Source organism: Lepidochelys kempii, chromosome 1 (genome assembly GCF_965140285.1).
Source record: "Lepidochelys kempii isolate rLepKem1 chromosome 1, rLepKem1.hap1, whole genome shotgun sequence".
NCBI classification, from domain to species: domain Eukaryota; kingdom Metazoa; phylum Chordata; order Testudines; family Cheloniidae; genus Lepidochelys; species Lepidochelys kempii.
Genome location: NC_136380.1, coordinates 141,420,956 through 141,439,065, shown reverse-complemented (window position 1 = coordinate 141,439,065; position 18,110 = coordinate 141,420,956). Strand labels below are relative to the sequence as shown.

Below are 18,110 nucleotides of genomic sequence, written 5' to 3'. Positions count from 1 at the left end.
TGTTACCACACTATACGCACTTTAATTTTGTTTTTAATGCAAAAAACATTTCTTAAACTCTGGCATATCAGATAAAAGATGACTGGTTTGCATTTTGTACAGTTTGTTTGCTTTTACAAAGTTTTGTTTAGGGGGGTATTTTAGTTTTCTAGATAGCACTGAAGTGATTTGTCCTGACATTCATAGCAAGCTACAGAAAGTAAATGCATCTAGGAGACTTCCTGACTTAAGGGAGGGGAGGAAAAGGAAATTATGTATGAGTCAGGGCGCTGTGCCAACATTGAGTCATCCTTTTAAAATCGCTTGATATCATTCTGTAGGATTAGTGTCCTTAACAGTGGGGTACCAGAACATTATTATTATGTAACTTCATTAACAGACACTTTAAATGTACTAAATGATGTTGAAATTATTCCCTATATTATTTTTCTATTAGAAATTTCATATAGTGTATTTTCAGTATAAATCACAGAACTTTGCCAGATGTAGTAATTGTAATTGGTAAATGCATTCAGGGGTTAAAATAAATAGGCAGAGGAAACTTCCAGCCGTGCTTGCAACAGACCCAGGTAACTTCCCACAATGCTTCTCTTTTCATATAGTTACCATTATATAGTTTCATTCATATCTTTTCTGTTGATGAATACTCATAAGACTTGAAAAAATCCATTTGCCCATAGTGAGTAAAACTTTTTTCTGCTATTACCTTTCATAGAATCTATACAAAAACAGTTTCCTGTACAAAAACAGTTTCTATCCTTTATGGCTGTCCAGATAACACTTCCAAACACAGACTAACCCTTCATGCCTGACTAACTCTAGTAATGTTACTTTTAATAAAAACAACATTGACCAATAAGTACAGTGTACATTACAATAACAAACTGTTGCTCTCCGTGGCAGGAACTATTAATAAGTGCTATGGGGGAAAAGGTAAGTTTTCAACTCTGCAGAAATAGTTTAACTCATATTTAGTTATGAAATAGATTTTCATTTTAGAGCTGGTCTTTTATCTTTTGTTCTTATAGAAAGTTGACAGTTCTTACATTTTTTTTTTTTTATTTTTTTTTATAACTCCTTTTTTGTTGGAAACCAAACCAGCAGAGGAGCTCAGTCTCAATGTCTGGTTTCTGGTTCCCATTTACATAGAAATGGATATTGGATCTACAAAAATAAGGTAAGGATTCCCTAATTGTGATCCAGACATTCTAATTTAAAAACTAGCTCTCTACAAAATTAAATTGTGGCCTATATCAATTGGATTTTAAAAGCTGTCTCAACTAACAGATTTCAGAATTCAATATAATTTTAAATGGGGAATCATCCAATGGAAGAGATTCTAGTAAGAATTTAAGGCCAGAAGGGACCACTAGATATTCTAGTCTGATCTTCTGCGTTTCACAGGCCATCAACATCACCCGTGTAGTAAACCCATGGGGATCTGGACGTGCCTCATTGATATTCAATATATTAATGATCTGGAAGAAAACAATATTGTTGGTAATGTTTGCAGATGACCCAGATTAATTGGAGAGTAACTGTCTTCTCAGTTTTAGAGAGCCATCTGATTCACACTATATGCTAGTCTTACTTAAACCTGAATTTTAATAGTTAAATACAAGGTTGTACATCTAGAAACAAAGAATGTAGGTCACACTGACAAGATGGGAGACTGTGTTTTGGAAAGCAGTGACTCAGAAAAGGACTTCTAGGTCATGGTGAATAAACCCTCTAAACATGAGCACATGGTGCAGTGGTTAAGAGAGCAAATGTGGTTCTTGTATGTATAAACAGGAAAATATTAGAAGTAGGTTGGTGGTATTGCTACAGTATACAGTATTAGTGAACCATTACTGGAGTACTCTGTCTAGTTCTACTGTCAACACTTCAAAAAAGGATGCTGAAAATTGGAAAGGATTCAGAAAAGAGAGAAGAATAATTTACGGTCTGGAAAACCTGCTTTACAATGAGAGACTAATCAGCAAAGTCTGTTTAGCTTATCAAAGAAATGGTTAAGCGGTGATTAGATCAAAGTTTATAAGTACCTGCACATGGAAAACATTTCAGATAGTAGATGGCACTTTAATGTAGCAGAAAGGGGCATAACAAGATCAGCTGAGGGAAGCAGAAGCTGGACAAATTCAGACTAGAATTAAAGTGCCAGTTTTTAAGTGAGGATAAATAACATTTGGAAAAACTTACCAAGGGGCGTGGTGGATTTGTCATCACTTTAAATATTTATATCAAGATTGAGTGTCTTTCTAAAATACATGCTCTAGCTCAACCAGAAGTAATGGGCTTGATTCAGGTATCACTTGGTGAAAATCTATAGACTGTTGCCAGAGATCAGACTAATTGATCACAAATGCCCTTTCTGGCATTACAATATTAATCTAATAGTTTTTTAAATGTCTGTAACCAACAACAGCTCACATCTCCAGCTTGGTCTTTCAGCTTGTCTTTTGCGTTTGCCTATTGAGGTCTGATAGCAACATAACTCACTGGGATTGGCCACTTCCGTCTGTTCACCTTGACCAAAAGTGGATTGGAGGGGAATATGTTCCAAAAACTCTTTAACATTCAACACCTTCCTTTAGGGCAGGGGTGGGCAAACATTTTGGCCTGAGGGCCACATCTGGGTATGGAAATTGTGTATGAGAAAGCTGTGTGAAATTACAATAGTAATCACCTGTAATCTCAACAAAGGAATTTCTTCTGAGTTGCAGAGAGAATTGTGAATAACTTCTCATTGAAACAGTTCTCTCCTCTGACCATTCTTTGGTCAGTCTGTCAGCAATGCTTGCTGTTCACATACAAACTCAAGGGTGTAATCCTGTGTCCAGAACTGGGTCAGCATGCAGGTTCAGATGTGCCTGTTATGGCCATCCATATCTCATTTCTCTCACCATAAAATATAAATTGACAGACCCTAGATCTTTTGTCGTGGTCCCATATGTTGTTTTGGAGGAAATAGGTTTAGCAAGCTAACAGTTGTTAGTAAGTATTCTGAGAGCAAAAATTCTCAGATCTCTTTCAGTCTCCCAATTCAGACCTAACAGATTTTCCAGTGATGTGCTACAATATCTAAAGAATGCCGAACTGTTGGCACAGTACTTACAGCTTGCTTTAGAGCTGCTCCATTGTGGACCCAGTGCCTTTTTCTTGTGCGCACAAGACTTGGTCTCAAGTGTCTGAACTGTTCCCTTCCAAAGACAAGGAATGGTGTTGGTCTTCATCTTTAAAGTCCTGAATGTTTTGGGGGTCAAACATGAGAGGGATGGAAACTATTACTTCTGTTACTTAATCCATGGAGGTAGGCACCTCTTCACCTAATCTAAACACTATTCATGAAGCTTGAAGAGAGATCTCATACTGCAAAGACAAAGGAAATGAAAGAAATCCACTAAACTCCACTAGAACTGCCTATTCCTGGAATTCTTGAGAGTTCTTCACTTCCATATTTGTGCAGGTGAAAGACCCAGAGTCTCTCTTCTGGATTTTGAGTGGAGTGTTCTCTTGTATTTTATTGTAAATAAGTTAGTGGTTATCACGTTATTAGAGATGAGTTAGGTTTTACCCTGTCTGAGAGTTTCTTTCAGTTTCAGTTCCAAGGAATGCCTTGATCACCGGGATTCCAGCCTTTTGTTTCCTGCAATAAGGTATGTCCATGAGCAACCTACACTCAAGAAGCAGACTGCCGAAAGGGCAAGATCCTTGGCACTGAAGTCTGGTAGGCATATGATTAAGAATAGTGTGTGGTCTAAGTCTAAGCACTCCTCTGCTTTGGTACTGCAGAAAATGGCATCATTGACTCCACACTTAGGCAGGCTTTGCTGAGTCCAGAGCCAAAACGAGCTCCTCCCATGTGCAAATCACCGCACTGTACCAACATTGTCTTGATACTGACCACACCAGAGGTACTTGCGGCTGCCAGGGAACTCTTGACCCTGTTGGTGCTGGTATCTCTGGCAGTACGAGAGTTGATGCTATTGGTGCATCAACCCAACAAGAACACTACAGCGCTCAGTACTGTGCCAGCCTCGTGTACACCTGATGGGTGGCCCTTCAGTACTGTCAAAAGGAAAACCCATGGTGCTTGCTTTTCTGTGGGCCTCTCCAGTTCGGCACTGATCACTGGAACTGTCTGAAACTGCACCTCTGTGGTGAGAGGAAGGAGAGTCATCTTCTAATTGGAGGTCGGGTCCAACGTTTCCCATCCTCAGAGCTGTTCTATATTAGCCCAGACTGCAGGATGTTAAGCACCGGAGAAGTGAGATACACCCTTCAGATTATTTCTACCTCCCCTTCCCTTTTCAGGGACCCCTCTCATGAAGAACTTCTGGTGCAGAAGGTTCCATCTCTCCTTCAGATGGGTGAGAAAGAGGAGGTTCCACAGAATTTAAGAGGGAAGGGTTTCTGTTCCTGTTGTTTCCTAACCCTGGAAGCAAAGGGAAGTCTCAGATCTATTCTACACCTGCATCAGCTTAACAGCTATCTGAAAGAGAAAGTTCTGTATGGTCAACCTGGCATCCAGCATTCCCTGTCTGGAGACTGGTATACTGCCCTTGATTTAAGAGACGCTTACTGTCATGTGTCAGTATACCACGGGCACACAAAGTTCTTTAGGTTTGTAGTGAAGCACTCACATTACCAGTTGTGGTGCTTCCTTTCAGCTTCCCTGCAGCTCCTTGAGTGTTTGTTTGCAAAATGCATAGCTAAGCAGAGTTCCTGAGGAAACTAGGAGTGCAGGTCTACCCTTATCTGGATGACTGGCGAGTCAGGGGTCAGTCCAAAGCCCAGGTTATATCCAGCATTCGACTCATTCAGTCAGCATTCAAGGCCTTAGACCTATAGATCAATGCAGGCAAGTCTACCCTGTGCCCAGTACACAGTATAGAGTTTATATGGATGGTGTTGGACTCTACCCAGGCCAGAGCATCCTTCCCAGTCAAGATTCCAATCTCTAGTGACACACCTGAAGCTTCCTCCAGTCAAAACAGTCCCAAACTGCATGACGCTCCTAGGGCACATGCCTTCATGCTCATATGTAGTACAACATGAGACTGCATCTCAGACGCCTCCAAATATGGCTGACCTCAGTGTACTTGCTAAGCCGTCTTCAGCTGGATGCTGTGCACATGGTTCCTGCATGAATACTAATTTCCCTGAATTGGTGGTTGGACCCTCTCAATGTTTGTGTAGTGTCCCCTTCATCTGCCCTCAACCCTCAGTGACTCTCGGCTGTAGGGTGGGGACCTCATGCCTCTGAACTCAGGCTCTTTGGTCCTTTGAAGGAACTCTCTTCATATCAACATCAGAGAACTCTGGGTGATTCATCTTGCCTGTCAGGCTTTCCTTCCCCATATGACAACTTCCTCATATAACAAAACCTGTTTTGTTCTTACAGGCAACACTGCAGCTATTTTTTACTTCAGTAGACAGGGAGGAGCTCACTCATCCCTCCTTTGTTAGGAAGCAGTTCACCTGTGGGAATTTTGCATAGCCCATTCAATCAACCTTGAGGCCTCTCATCTTCCAGGGATGCAGAACAAGTCAGCAGACTGCCTGAGCAGGTCATTTTTGAGTCATCATGAGTAGTCTCTTCCCCCAGAGGTAGCCAGATGCGTTTTCCAGCAGTGGAAGACTCCCCAAATAGACCTATTTGCAAATAAGTCAAACAGAAAATGTCACCAGTTCTGCCCCCTCCAAGACCAGGGTCTGGGCTCAATCACAGATGCCTTCTTTTCCCACTCCTACCCAGAGTGCTACTAAAAGTCAAGTGCCAACCATGCTTAGGCTATATTAATAGCCCCAGCATGGCCCTGCCAACACTGGTTCTCCACTGTACTGGACCTCTCAGTGGCATCTCCAGTCTCATTCCTGCTGCAGCTGAATCTAATCTCCCAAAACCACAGTCAGCTGCTCCACTCGAACCTGCAGTCCCTTCATCTAATGGCCTGGAAGTTCCATGGCTAAATCTCAGAAAACAGGCTTACTTGGAGGAAGTAGTAAAAAAACTCTCCATCAGGGCTGCCTACATGTCAAAATGGAAGCTGTTCTCTCTGAGATTGTCAAACTGGAGTCTGTCTGCTGCACCTGAAACAACAGGGCTTAGCAATTTCCTCTGTCAGGCTTCACTTGGCAGCAATACCAGCTTTCCACCCTCACATGGATAACTCTTTTTTTCTGATGACATGACCATAAGATTCCTTAAAGAAAGGTAAGGAGTACTTGTGGCACCTTAGAGACTAACCAGTTTATTTGAGCATAAGCTTTTGTGAGCTACAGCTCACTTCATTGGATGCATACTGTGGAAAGTGTAGAAGATCTTTTTATATACACACAAAGCATGAAAAAATACCTCCCCTCGCCCCACTCTCCTGCTGGTAATAGCTTATCTAAAGTGATCACTCTCCTTACAATGTTTATGATAATCAGATAAAGAAAGGTGGTACTCTCAATTAAGGGAACCCATTTGCCCTTGAGACCTGAACTTGGTTTTGTCCAGGCTTTAATGGGACCAACATTTGAGCCTTTAACAATGTGCTCCTTACTATGTCTTTCTTGGAAGGTGGTTTTCCTAATTGCTGTCACTTCTGCCAGAAGGGTCTCTGAACTGCGTGCCCTCACATCTGAACCACCATATACAGTCTTTTTGAAAGATAAGATTTACTTAAAACCCAGATGAGGGTGTATCTCTAAAGTAGTTTTCAAATTTTCATAAGTCAGTCAACTTACCTGTGTTTTACCTAAAACCACATGCAAATTTTGTTGGTCTGTCAGACTGATTGTGGCTCTAGCAAACAAAGAAAGGTCTTCCAGGCTCCTTTCAAAGAATTTTGTCTTGGATTATTTCTTGATCTGGCAGGCATTTCACCACAAGTCAAACTGACTGCTGATTCCACAAGATCGCAGTCATCCTCAACAGTATTACTAGTTCAGATCCCTATCCAGGACGTTCGTAAAGCAGCAACCTGGTCATCAGTGCACACTTTCTCCTGCCATTACACCATCACCCAGTACTCTAGAGATGATGCCAAATTTGGTTGAGCTGTTCTAAAGTCCGTGTGTACATGAACTCTTGATTCCTCCACCTATATTACTGCTTGGGAGTTGCCAAGAGTGGAATACACATGTGTAGTCACTCAAAGAAAAAATGGTTACTAACCTTTCATAACTGTTCGAGATATGTTGCACATGTCCATTCCACAAGCCATCCACCCTACCCCTCTACACCGGAGTTTCTGGAAAGAAGGAATTGAGGAGGCTTGGGGTCACCTGGGCCCTTCATACTGATGCCAGCAGAGTGCAGCAGCAGAGGATGCTCAAGCTGCCCGGACAGGAACCACCGAGGGGAAAAACTTTCAACAGCTGTGCAGGGGACGCATGCACACCAACAGTGGAATGGACACGTGCAACCCGTCTCAAAGAACAACAGTTACGAAAAATTAGTAACCACTTTTTCACTAAATGAATTACAAGCTTGTTTTATTTGACATCTTGCTTCTTAGGAAAAAAATAACTTGCTTAATCGTTGTGAAGTGAGCGTGAATGCACTGGAAAAAGAGGATTTTTACATCTTTTTTTTCATAAAGGTACATTTTCTGTGTTTTGACTTGCCAGAAATTGTGTGATGGTTAAATTACAGATTAATGTAGTTATTGTTTACTAATTTACTCATGTTCTATTAAATATTTTCTTGTGCCGTCATCGTTCTAATTACATATGGAATATAAAAAAAATCAGTGTACTCTTTTGCTTTGGTCTTATTAAGAATCTGTCACCAAATCAAGCAAGTTACTTTAACCAATAGAGATGCTTACACTTACAAGACAGTTATATAAACATTAGAAATGCATGTAGCAGTTAATGTAGAAACTTAAAGCTTTACAGAACTCTTGAAAGGCATCTTAAGATAAAATGGCAAGCTTTTATATAGGACGTGTAGGATGGAAGAGTTCCAAAAAGCCCATCTAGGTCTATTTTCACTTCACCCATTTGCAATCCTGTAATAAAACATGCAGTACAGTAAAAGTAATATGTCAGTCTCTGATTAATGATGCCTGCACCCCACTATGATACTAAATGTCTTGTGTTATGAATATACATTGTTCAGTCTGATTTTTTTCATTGAATGTCACTTCAAAACAGCAGCACAAAATGTCAGCAGAAGGGCTGTTGAAAGACTCATCAGAAAATCTTCAGGAGCCTTTTTTCTCTTTTTAATTAGGGCAAATGGGCAGTTGAGTGTTTTGTTAGATTAATCTCTAGAATATGGAGGGGAAAAAAAGAGTATTCAAAATGTTTTTACACATACACTCAAATATTAATACCAGATTATATTAGTTTTCTCATCAACATAAACAAAATTATAATTTTATTGACCGGTAAACTTATTGCATTTTCTGCAAACCTTTAATGCTTTGCCTAACAAAGAAGAGAAATTGTGAGTAACATTACTACTCTGTTGTACAGGTTGAACCTTTCGAGTCTGGCACTCTCTAGTCCGGCAACATCCATGGTCCGGCATGATTTTATTTCATGTTTTTTATGCTTTATCAACTTATTTCCTTGTGCCAATACAGTAAAATTGTGTAACAACACTAACACTTTGTTATGAAGAGAGCCAGTAAGCCTTAGCTAGGCGGTGTTGCAAGCGTTGTTTCGTTTATTCGCCTTAGCGAGATTAAAATAAAGAGACTCACTCGCTACAATATTGACCTCCCGTGGTTCGGCAAATCCTCTTGTTCGGCACTGGTCAGGTCCCAAGGGTGCTGGACTAGAGAGGCTCAACCTGTAGTACATATTGCTACAATAGTTCACAGTTCAGGTGGAAAGTATACAAGCAAGCATCAAACAGTAATTAATGTAAAACCACCAGCTACTTTCCATATTCATTTAAGATATTAAATGAACAGAACTTCTAACTTCATTGTCACGCTATGTGACCCAAACCCGGAATTAAAAATATGTAAATAAATCAAAATATAAAAGAATATTTCTTAAAATCCAAAAATTAGGCTGGAGGCAGGACTAGGATGTGGTTAATGGTTATTCTTGTTAATGTGAATTGTTGACCATCGTTATACTTCTTTTGAGCTCTTTTTCCTTCCTTTTCTCCCTGACCTATAATTTATATAAAATTTTTGACTTTTTTTTGTAAACTTGTCATCAAAATATTTTTTTTAAAATGCTTATTTTGGTAGAGTCTGAGGAATATTGTCACCACTTGTTTGTGTGCACAAGTGATTGTTAAAATGACATCAGATGGAATGTCTAGCATTGTGGAAAGAGGAGGGATTATATTAAATTTGTTACCACTCAAGATCAACTCATGTTGCTTACAGCTGGTATTACTGTTCTGTTCTGTTAGACAATAGCAGCTTTACTGGGCTGATATTTTGAATGTTATAATAAAGCATGGTGGACTCCAGTGCATTTCCTATAGTTTTATTTGTTCTCTCCAAGAAAACTAATATCTGAAATGTATGTACTGATCTTCTGACAAGATGATTACTGTCTAAACTATTAAATTTCATAGGCAATGTGTGTCTCAGAGTTCCTTTAGGAAGACTAACTATGAATTCAGGCATATTAAAGCATTTCAGTAACAATGTTCACAAAACCAAATTATTTTTAAACTGCTTCCTTATTAATCTGTTGCATTCAGAGCCAGTAGTTATCTCAGTAAAATTGTTTTTCATAGTCTCTTCCTATGGATTCCTTATAAAAAGGATCTATGTTGTGGATATATATCTTTGTCTCAAAGATTCCTTAAAAGCCCAGCCTGGGGAAATAAGTTTCATACTCCAGGCTTGGCTTCAGTGTGCCAGAGCAAACTGTTCCTGATTTGAATTGGTGGCTTTAATTTGATTAGTTAGATCATAAACAAGCAGAGAATTTTAGGTATCTTAAAATCTAGTTGGAACTACCATTCTGATGATGGAAAACTAGTTAAATTTGAGCAATGAATTTTCTAATTTTTTATCAGTGCAAATTAATAATATAGCTACAGAAATATTGTATATTAACTGTAAGGAGACCATGAACACATAGTAAGAATTTACAACCTTTATGTCAAAGTCTTTACTGTAAACTACATCATAGGTGCCATGACTGAAAATTTCCTAGGGGGAGTTCATAGGTGATGGTTTGTAAATTCAAATGTCCAAATGATACAACTGCATAACTATTATAGTTACAACTGGTTATAGGGTATTTTACATGGATTGGTCGAAATAATGTACAAAAAGTTTTTGTGAACAAGATATTTGTAAATGAATTGAAACGTGATCTAATTATGGACAACTTCAATAAAAAAGTACATGAAAACTGCTATTTTGAAGAAAGTTGAGAATTAAAAATGAGAATTAGGAAGAACCTGTGAGTCTGCACAAGATACTCAAAACAAATACCTTCTTTGACCTTTCAGTGTAAATTCAGATAATGCATATGAATAATGTATAATGTAATACCAAACCTCAAGGCTCCTGCTTCTCTGGGATTTTTCAGCAATATGAAAAGTGCTCAGACAGTTTGCTCTTCTGTTTCCATCTCCTAAAGGTCTGAGGTCAGTTCTCCCCCTTAATGGGTTACCCAAGAGGTATTCCCAAAATAACACTATACACATCTGAGTCCAGATATCTTAAATTAAAGCAATGTTTATTTGGCCTCGAATGTAAAATAAGTACAAAATATATGCAAGAAAGCATATAGTTTAATACTAGAATAGAAATACTGCTAGATGCACACACAATTTAGAATATTTCCAGCACTACAACTGAATAAGGTATTTATCTTGCAGCCTAAAAGCTGTGAGCTAGTATTCCCTTACCTCTTTCCCGTATGTTTTTGGTCCAGTTTGTGACCAGTTGCTCAAAAGAAAAATTTAATCAGTCTTCTATTGGTGAATTTTGCATGGTTAATCATGTTTAAAAAAAACAACCATTTCTCTGGTCAATTTCACCCTTGTGAATCAATAAACAGTAAAATGAAAGTGTTCCTCCTCTTGAACAAATTAACTTCCAGTACACCAGGTGTTTCATTCTTTGAGTTAGCTTTTTGTTTCTGTGTCACTGTTCTTGTTTAAGCACCAGTGTTGTATTTGATACTGTGAAATATGAATACAGATGTAGTTGCTGCCTTGAGGAGCTTACAATCTTAAGTTCTGATCCTGCAAAGACTTAAGCATGTTCTTGCTTTTCTGTTGCCTCTCAGATGAGACTCATATGTTATAATAAACTCATTAGTGTGTTTCCATCACACCTTTGCTTTATTAGTATACAAACTCCTCCAAAATCTAGGGTAATTGTGATAGCACACCTTTAGGGGAATTCAGTACTTTTTTTTTTTTTTTTTAGAGTTGTATAGCAAGGGAAATTTATATTTGGAAACAGGTTAAGATACAGTGGGGGAGTGGGGGGAATATTCTTAATCCAGGATAAGCGTGTTCACAGAGGGAGTTATTCCAGAAAAGCTTTAGTGCTTTAAATTCACACCTTACCTTATTCTGGAATAAGTTCCCAATGTAGACAAGCCCTAACCATCACACTGTGATACTGTTAAAGAAATGAATATTAATTCATTGTCATATTATATTTTGTTTCCTTGTAAACTTTATTTAGTAACTGTGAATCTCACTGTAGGGAGAGCTGGTAGCAACCACTATGTTTAAGTTGCCTAATGCCATTACAAAAAAAAGATTACCTTGTTTATGAGAGCTTTAACACATCCATTGTTTGCAGCAGGCATTTGAGTTCAACATGGAGAAACCGCTGGAGCGAGGGCAGTGCCTGTTCTTTGTCTTGTGACATTACATTAAGGCTTTGCTGGAATATAAACTGTTGAAAATCTGTTTCCTTTTGTCATTTGCAAGACTCCAGAAAAATTGTGCCAAAATGTCTGAACATGAATATTCTAAGTGTGGGCTGATGCCACTATTGCAGCAGAACACACTAGGAACACTGGGAGCTGCCAGAGCAGCCATAGTGGGAGTGGAAAAAGTTGGGGGAGAGTTACAGGCTAGGCTTCCTCAAGACCTAGTACCTAGTCCATTTTTTCCTTTCTATTCTCGAGGGCTACTGTGTGAGGCAGGAGCTCCTCTAGTCCCAGGGAAGGAAGGGAGAGAGAAAGCCCGGTCATACCCAGCACCTGGCCTCAGTGGCTCATTTTCCTTCCCACTTCCTGTCCCTTCCAGGATAACAGCTGCCAATTAATGTAGTTTACTACTATTTGAATGACAGAACTATCTGTGCTGCAGTATTGAAGACCTAAGATTCACTGATGATGATAGGGTGGGTGGAGTTTATTCCTTTTAAAAACATGCACACACATTCACACCCCCAAGTAAGGAGCTCTTACTTTAAAAAACTACGTTTAAAGAATATTATTTAGGTAGCAAAGTCAAGCATTCAAACGTTAGGAATTAGAAAATTTGAGGTTGACTGACCAACCTAAATTCTGCCTCTGTGGGTATCTGCATGATGATAGTCTCTTAAATACACACACCATTTTTTCCCATGGTATTCATGCCTCCTTCAGCACACAGGATGGGCGCGCAGAGACAGAATTAGGTTATGCACTGTTGTATGAAGGCCTTAAGAAAAAATTTGGGTAAATGGTATCTTTTGAGAGGAACAGGGTACCCAGGGCAACCAGGGGTATGAAAGCTAGTTAAATCACAGTTGTTGTATTAGTTTAAAATCAAGTTTCTTCTTTGATAGTAATATTCCTTTGCTTTCTTGTGTTTCATGCACCTTATTTGTGTTTTCTAGAGTGGTACTGGTAAAGCCAGTTGTCTAGCCAACCACCTCTGTTGAGCTGAGCAGATAATGTAGTCTGTGGAGATCCAGGTCTCCATAGAGCTGGTTGGTGCAGGAACAGAAAATATCTACAGTCAGTATATACTCAGACAATTCTTCCGTAGTGTGCTATTCCCTCACCTGGAATTTTGTAAAACTACAGTGGAAAGATAAAAAAGTACCTAATCCCCTAATCACATCCTTAATTTAAAGGTTAAAAATGTATAGGTTCACCTGTGAATAACTCTATCAGAGTGTTTCTGTCATGCTCTCTACAACAACAGAGTGGAAGGCGACCGCATTAAAACAAATATTTCTCCCTCCAAAAACACCACCTTATGGATAGTTTCTGATGCTAGGGGAATGTCCGGTAAGCATTCTTAGCCATTTTGCACCAGAAATCGACATCTGCTCTTATTTCTGTTTTCCTATTTTTAAAAAAAAGGGCGGGGCGGGGGAGAAGCTTGTATTGCACATTAAGGATGCAGGTTCTCTATTCTAAAGTCCATACTATATGTAAATTTGAAAAGGATCCGTAGACACACTGTATGTTCATCCACATGCTTATGCAGGACTAGAAGTAAACTGTAAATAGGATTAATTTTACTCACTAATGACTCTGGATCTTTTTAATAAGAGTTTTTCAAAAAAAAAAAAAAAAAGCCAGTCTGTGAACACATGGGGGGGGAATGGGAATTTCAGTGCATTTCTAAATCTGTTGTGCTCAAGCGGTCACATGTAAAATGTACATGTTTAGCTGTAGTTCATGCACTTAAATGTATAGAACTGTCAGAAATAGTGCTGAAAAAGCCAGATCTAGTCAAATAGCAGACCTATGGTGATAGACCATAAAGATGGAACAAGTGCAAAATTTGGAGAACAAACATACAACTAGATTTTGCTGGCCTTGATTAATAATAATGTAATCATGTTTATTACCATAGTGCTTAAGGGCCAACCAAGAACGGGGCCCTCATGTGCTAGGCATGGTACAAAGGGAACAGTAGACCATCCCTGCCTCTAAGAACTTAGTCTCAATAGACAAGACTGACACAAGACTGTGGAGAAGGAATATAGCGCACAGAGCGAACAATGTGGTGATAGCAAGTGTGTTACACAGTTTTTTAGGGGGAGGGAGATTTACTTGGAAGGGGATAAGCAAAGTGGAAAGAAAAAGGAAGAGGGGGATGAAGGAGACAGAAGAGGGAAAGAGGAGCAGATTCAGAAGAAGTGAAGAGACTAGCGGGAGGGGTAAAACAAAGGGGGGGGGGAATGTTTTCAGATTAGAAAATAGTTGTAAAGGCAATTTTGATGTTATCCACAACAGTCCATGGGAAAAAAGTAAGAATGTAGAGAAAGTTGCACAAGCAGTTAAATGTAGTTTTGGCATGTTTGTTGTCTTTTGTCTTAATTAGTTGGATAGCTTGCAGTCAGTGCTGTTTAGGCTGCCAGTAATGGATGAGAATGTGGAAGATGATTCTGTTTTAGAAGTTCTGATGATGATGGCAAAGAAATAGCAGTGCCAAAAGATGTGCAATTTGTGTCTTCTTTTCACGATAACTTGTCAGTTTTAAAATGCTCTTTCGCAGCAAGGAGCCCTGATTCTCAGGTGCTTTCTACCTGAATGTGTGCAAAGTAGAGTTAACTGAAGAACAGAGAAGGCTGGTAGATTTCACTGCTATGTGAAGCCTTCTGCTGACCGCTCTCTCCCATTAGAAGAAAATGCTAAAAAATCTGCAGCACCCTTTAAAGAATGGATCCAAGTAAGGATTGGTTCAGTCTTCCCTCAGAGTTCCCCAGTGCCCAAACTATTTTCTTGAGGTAGATGCAGAAGAGAAGATTTGCCTATAATGAAGATCAAATTCTAATTTGGCAAATGTAAGATAGCATTGTGAATTAACAGAAGTCTTATCAGAAATGTGAAATGTGATTTTTCAAAAAAAAGGTTGATAGGGTTTTTATTTTAATTTGTTGCAAGGAATCAATAAGTAATTGTTATAACTGATGAGCTTCCTTATTTAGGTCATTATAATGTACTTCTGAGAGAAGCTTTAACAAGACTTCAGATTTCTATCTCTAATAGTGTGATTATGTATAAAATCCCTTTCAGGTTAATTATTTTAAAATAAACATGTATGCAAGAGTAGTGCTGTTCTGGAAAGAGTACTACACTACCAGTGTATTTCAGGTATCCAGCATACAACATTTTTGTAAGAGTATATTACACTGAAATATTGACTTAATTTTTTGATGATATGCCTGATGTGCAGGGGCATACTTATTTATTTGGAAAGATGAGGTCAGCTTGATCACATTTCTTAATCTCTAGAAACATTCCAACTGGGCGCACTTCTAAACCTTATTTGCACAAGTTTGTGTGCATATTTATAGCAGTTAAGTCTTGAACTAAACTCTTTGGATTCTCCTCTGGCTATTGGATTTATTCCATGCCTAGCAGGCAAGGTGGATAGACTCTGAAATCAAGGTGATTTTCAAATCTCTGCACTTAATTGTGATTTAAATAAATAGCTAAAACTTTTATTTAAATTTAAGATTTTAGTACTTTTTTTCTTAATGTCCTAATGAAAAGTGTATTTTTGTTTGGTAGTTGAGCCAAAACATGTTTATTTGAACAATTAAAAGTGTAATACTAGACATCTACCAAGCTAATACTGCTATTTTATAACATGCTTGTGTGACCTTTACCATGACAGAAATGAAGATTGTAAAAAATGTTTTAACATGGTTCCAGCAAAATTACTTTTTAACCCAGTGTTTAAAAGGCCATTGTCAGTGTGGTGATATGTTAAACCATATTTTACAGTATCTTAAACATGAAAATGAGCAGCAGCTTCTGAGCAACAAGAAGATTGGGGGTTGTCTTTAAATCTTTGTGTTCCTGACAAGAGCATCCGTGAGTGTCTCCTGGTCCTGTCAGTGAATTTTTGGGCTGATCACACCATAGGCATGTTTGGAGCAGAAAAGGCACTGGAAGCTATAAAAGAATGAGAAGCAGAAGAAAGAATGAGAAATAGAAATGGGAGAGAATTTAAAAGCACCAAAAAAATTTCAAGAGGAGGAGGACAGAATATATATGCAAACAGGAAAGGAACAATAAGTATGGTAACATTTAGACAGGAAAGGGAGGACAGTAAGAAATAAAAAGTAGCAAAGCCTTCTACCAAATGACTTAAAATCTTAAGTGTAAGTACCTTGAAAGGAGGACCCTTTTCTTCTCTCTGTTCTCTCTAACTCCAAGTCCATTTTTGGCATTTAATTTTTTTAAACATGTGGGACCGAAACCTGCAGTGTCAGCCATTGCGACTGAAACAGGTCATAGGATTGGGCCCCGTTGAAAAACTTGGAATGGGAGAAAGCAGCAACACACAGTTGTTAAATCCCCAAAACGTTTGTGCAAGATGAGGAAATACGGACATCCTGTGTGAGGAATATAAACTGTTATACAAACATTGTGTGGATTAAAAACTTACTCAAGGTTTCTTCTGCTGCTTCTGCTGCAGTGGTGATTGATGGAGGAGGTTACAAATGTATAGCTAAAATAGAGATGTGCCAGCAAGCAGCAACTAAAGCTGCATATTTTGAGGAAAAAATGCATTTATAAAGTATCTGTTTGTTGAAAAGTGACCTCCAGTAATAACTTAACTTTGTGTTCATGTAATAATTCCTCAGTGTACCATCCTGCAATTCAAAAACAGGATGGCTGCTTACTTTTCATAAGTCTCTTAACTTTGGGAGAAAATTTGCACATCCTTTGCTTTTCCAGATGACACATTCTGTTCATTGTCCTGATTTCTGTTATTTCTATACTCTTCATATACAAACTTAGAATTGGCTATAGAATTATGTAACATCACTCTTTCTTCCAAAATCCCCCAGGATTAGATTTAATTCTAGATTATTAATTGTTTTACCTGGTCAGTTTCAGTATCTCTGATATTTGTGAATAGATTTGTGATGTTTACAAAATATTTTGGAAGGCATGACATTAATCTAGAGTTATTTCTTATGTTTTCCTTGCTAGGAAGAAGGCAATATCAAAGAGATTGCAATAACACATCATGTAAAGGAAGGACATGAGAAAGCGGACCCATCACAGTTTGAACTTCTTAAGGTTCTAGGACAGGGTTCTTTTGGAAAGGTATGTTGTACATATTTTTGTGGGTGGGTTATCAAAAGGGAAGTCAGAAGCCCTTGGAATGGACAGTAATAAGGGTGAAATATTTATAGCAGTCAGATTTTTATATTCAAGCCTTAGTCCAGGTCAAGATTATTTTCTAAATTGGTCTTTACTAACAAAGTGCTCAGGCTCAGGCAGATCCTTTTGAAACCAGTAAATCTGTTCCAAATTTAGCTATTCTGTAAACCTCAAAAAGATTCCTGAATTCTCTCCTTGTGCAACTCTGGTATAAAAGTTTTCTGAAGTTAAGATATTCCGTATTAAGATGGAAGAGTATATTCATCCTGAATAGATCCATTCCATGTATCTTTAACGTACTGTCAGACCTGAAAGAAAAAACAAGTGGTAGGCAGAATGGCCATCAGTAAGGAAAAAGTATTTCACAATGTAGAATGGCTCTAGTTTTGTTCATGTGTTACAGAAAATGGGCTTTGGTCCTATAGTCATTGAATTAATAACGAAATTTAGAGCTGTCAAGCGATTAAAAAAATTAATCGCACAGTTAATCACACTGTTAAACAATAATAGAATACCATTTATTTAAATATTTTTGGGTGTTTTCTACATTTTTAAATATATTAATTTCAATTACCACACAGAATACAAAGTGTACCGTGCTCATTTAATCTTTATTTTTGATTACAAGTATTTGCACTGTAAAAGAACAGAAGAAATAGTACTTTTCAATTCACCTAATACAAGTACTGTAATGCAATCTTTATCATGAAAGTTGAACATACAAATGTAGAATTATGTACAAAAAAACCTGCATTCAAAAATAACAATGTAAAATTGTAGATCTTTCAAATCCACTCAGTCCTACTTCTTGATCAGCCAATTGCTCAGACAAACAAGTTTGTTTCCATTTGCAGGAGATAATGCTGCCTGCTTCTTGTTGACAATATCACCTGAAAGTAGGGTTGCCAGGTGTCCATTTTTTGACCAAAATGCCTGGTCGAAAAGGGACCCTGGCAACTCCGGTTGGCACCACTGACTGGACCATTAAAAGTTCAGTCGGTGGTACTGCGGATCTAAGGCAGGCTAGTCCCAACCTATCTTGGTACCATGCTGCGCCCCGGAAGTGGCCAGCAGGTCTGGCTCCTAGGCGGGGG

The 18,110-nt window shown here is 38.4% G+C and overlaps 1 protein-coding gene across 6 annotated transcripts in view; it reads left to right on the top strand.

Moving 5' to 3' along the window:
- RPS6KA3 (ribosomal protein S6 kinase A3) overlaps nt 1-18,110 on the top strand; it is a 124,888-nt gene that overhangs the window by 17,366 nt on the left and 89,412 nt on the right. For 5 of the 6 annotated variants that reach the window (XM_073357139.2, XM_073357159.2, XM_073357129.2 and 2 more), the window contains one exon: nt 16,843-16,959. In XM_073357139.2, coding sequence (XP_073213240.1) covers nt 16,843-16,959 — 117 coding nt within the window. Of the gene's footprint in view, nt 1-16,842; nt 16,960-18,110 lie in introns of those variants that run through there. The other variant, XM_073357168.2, reaches the window with a different exon arrangement.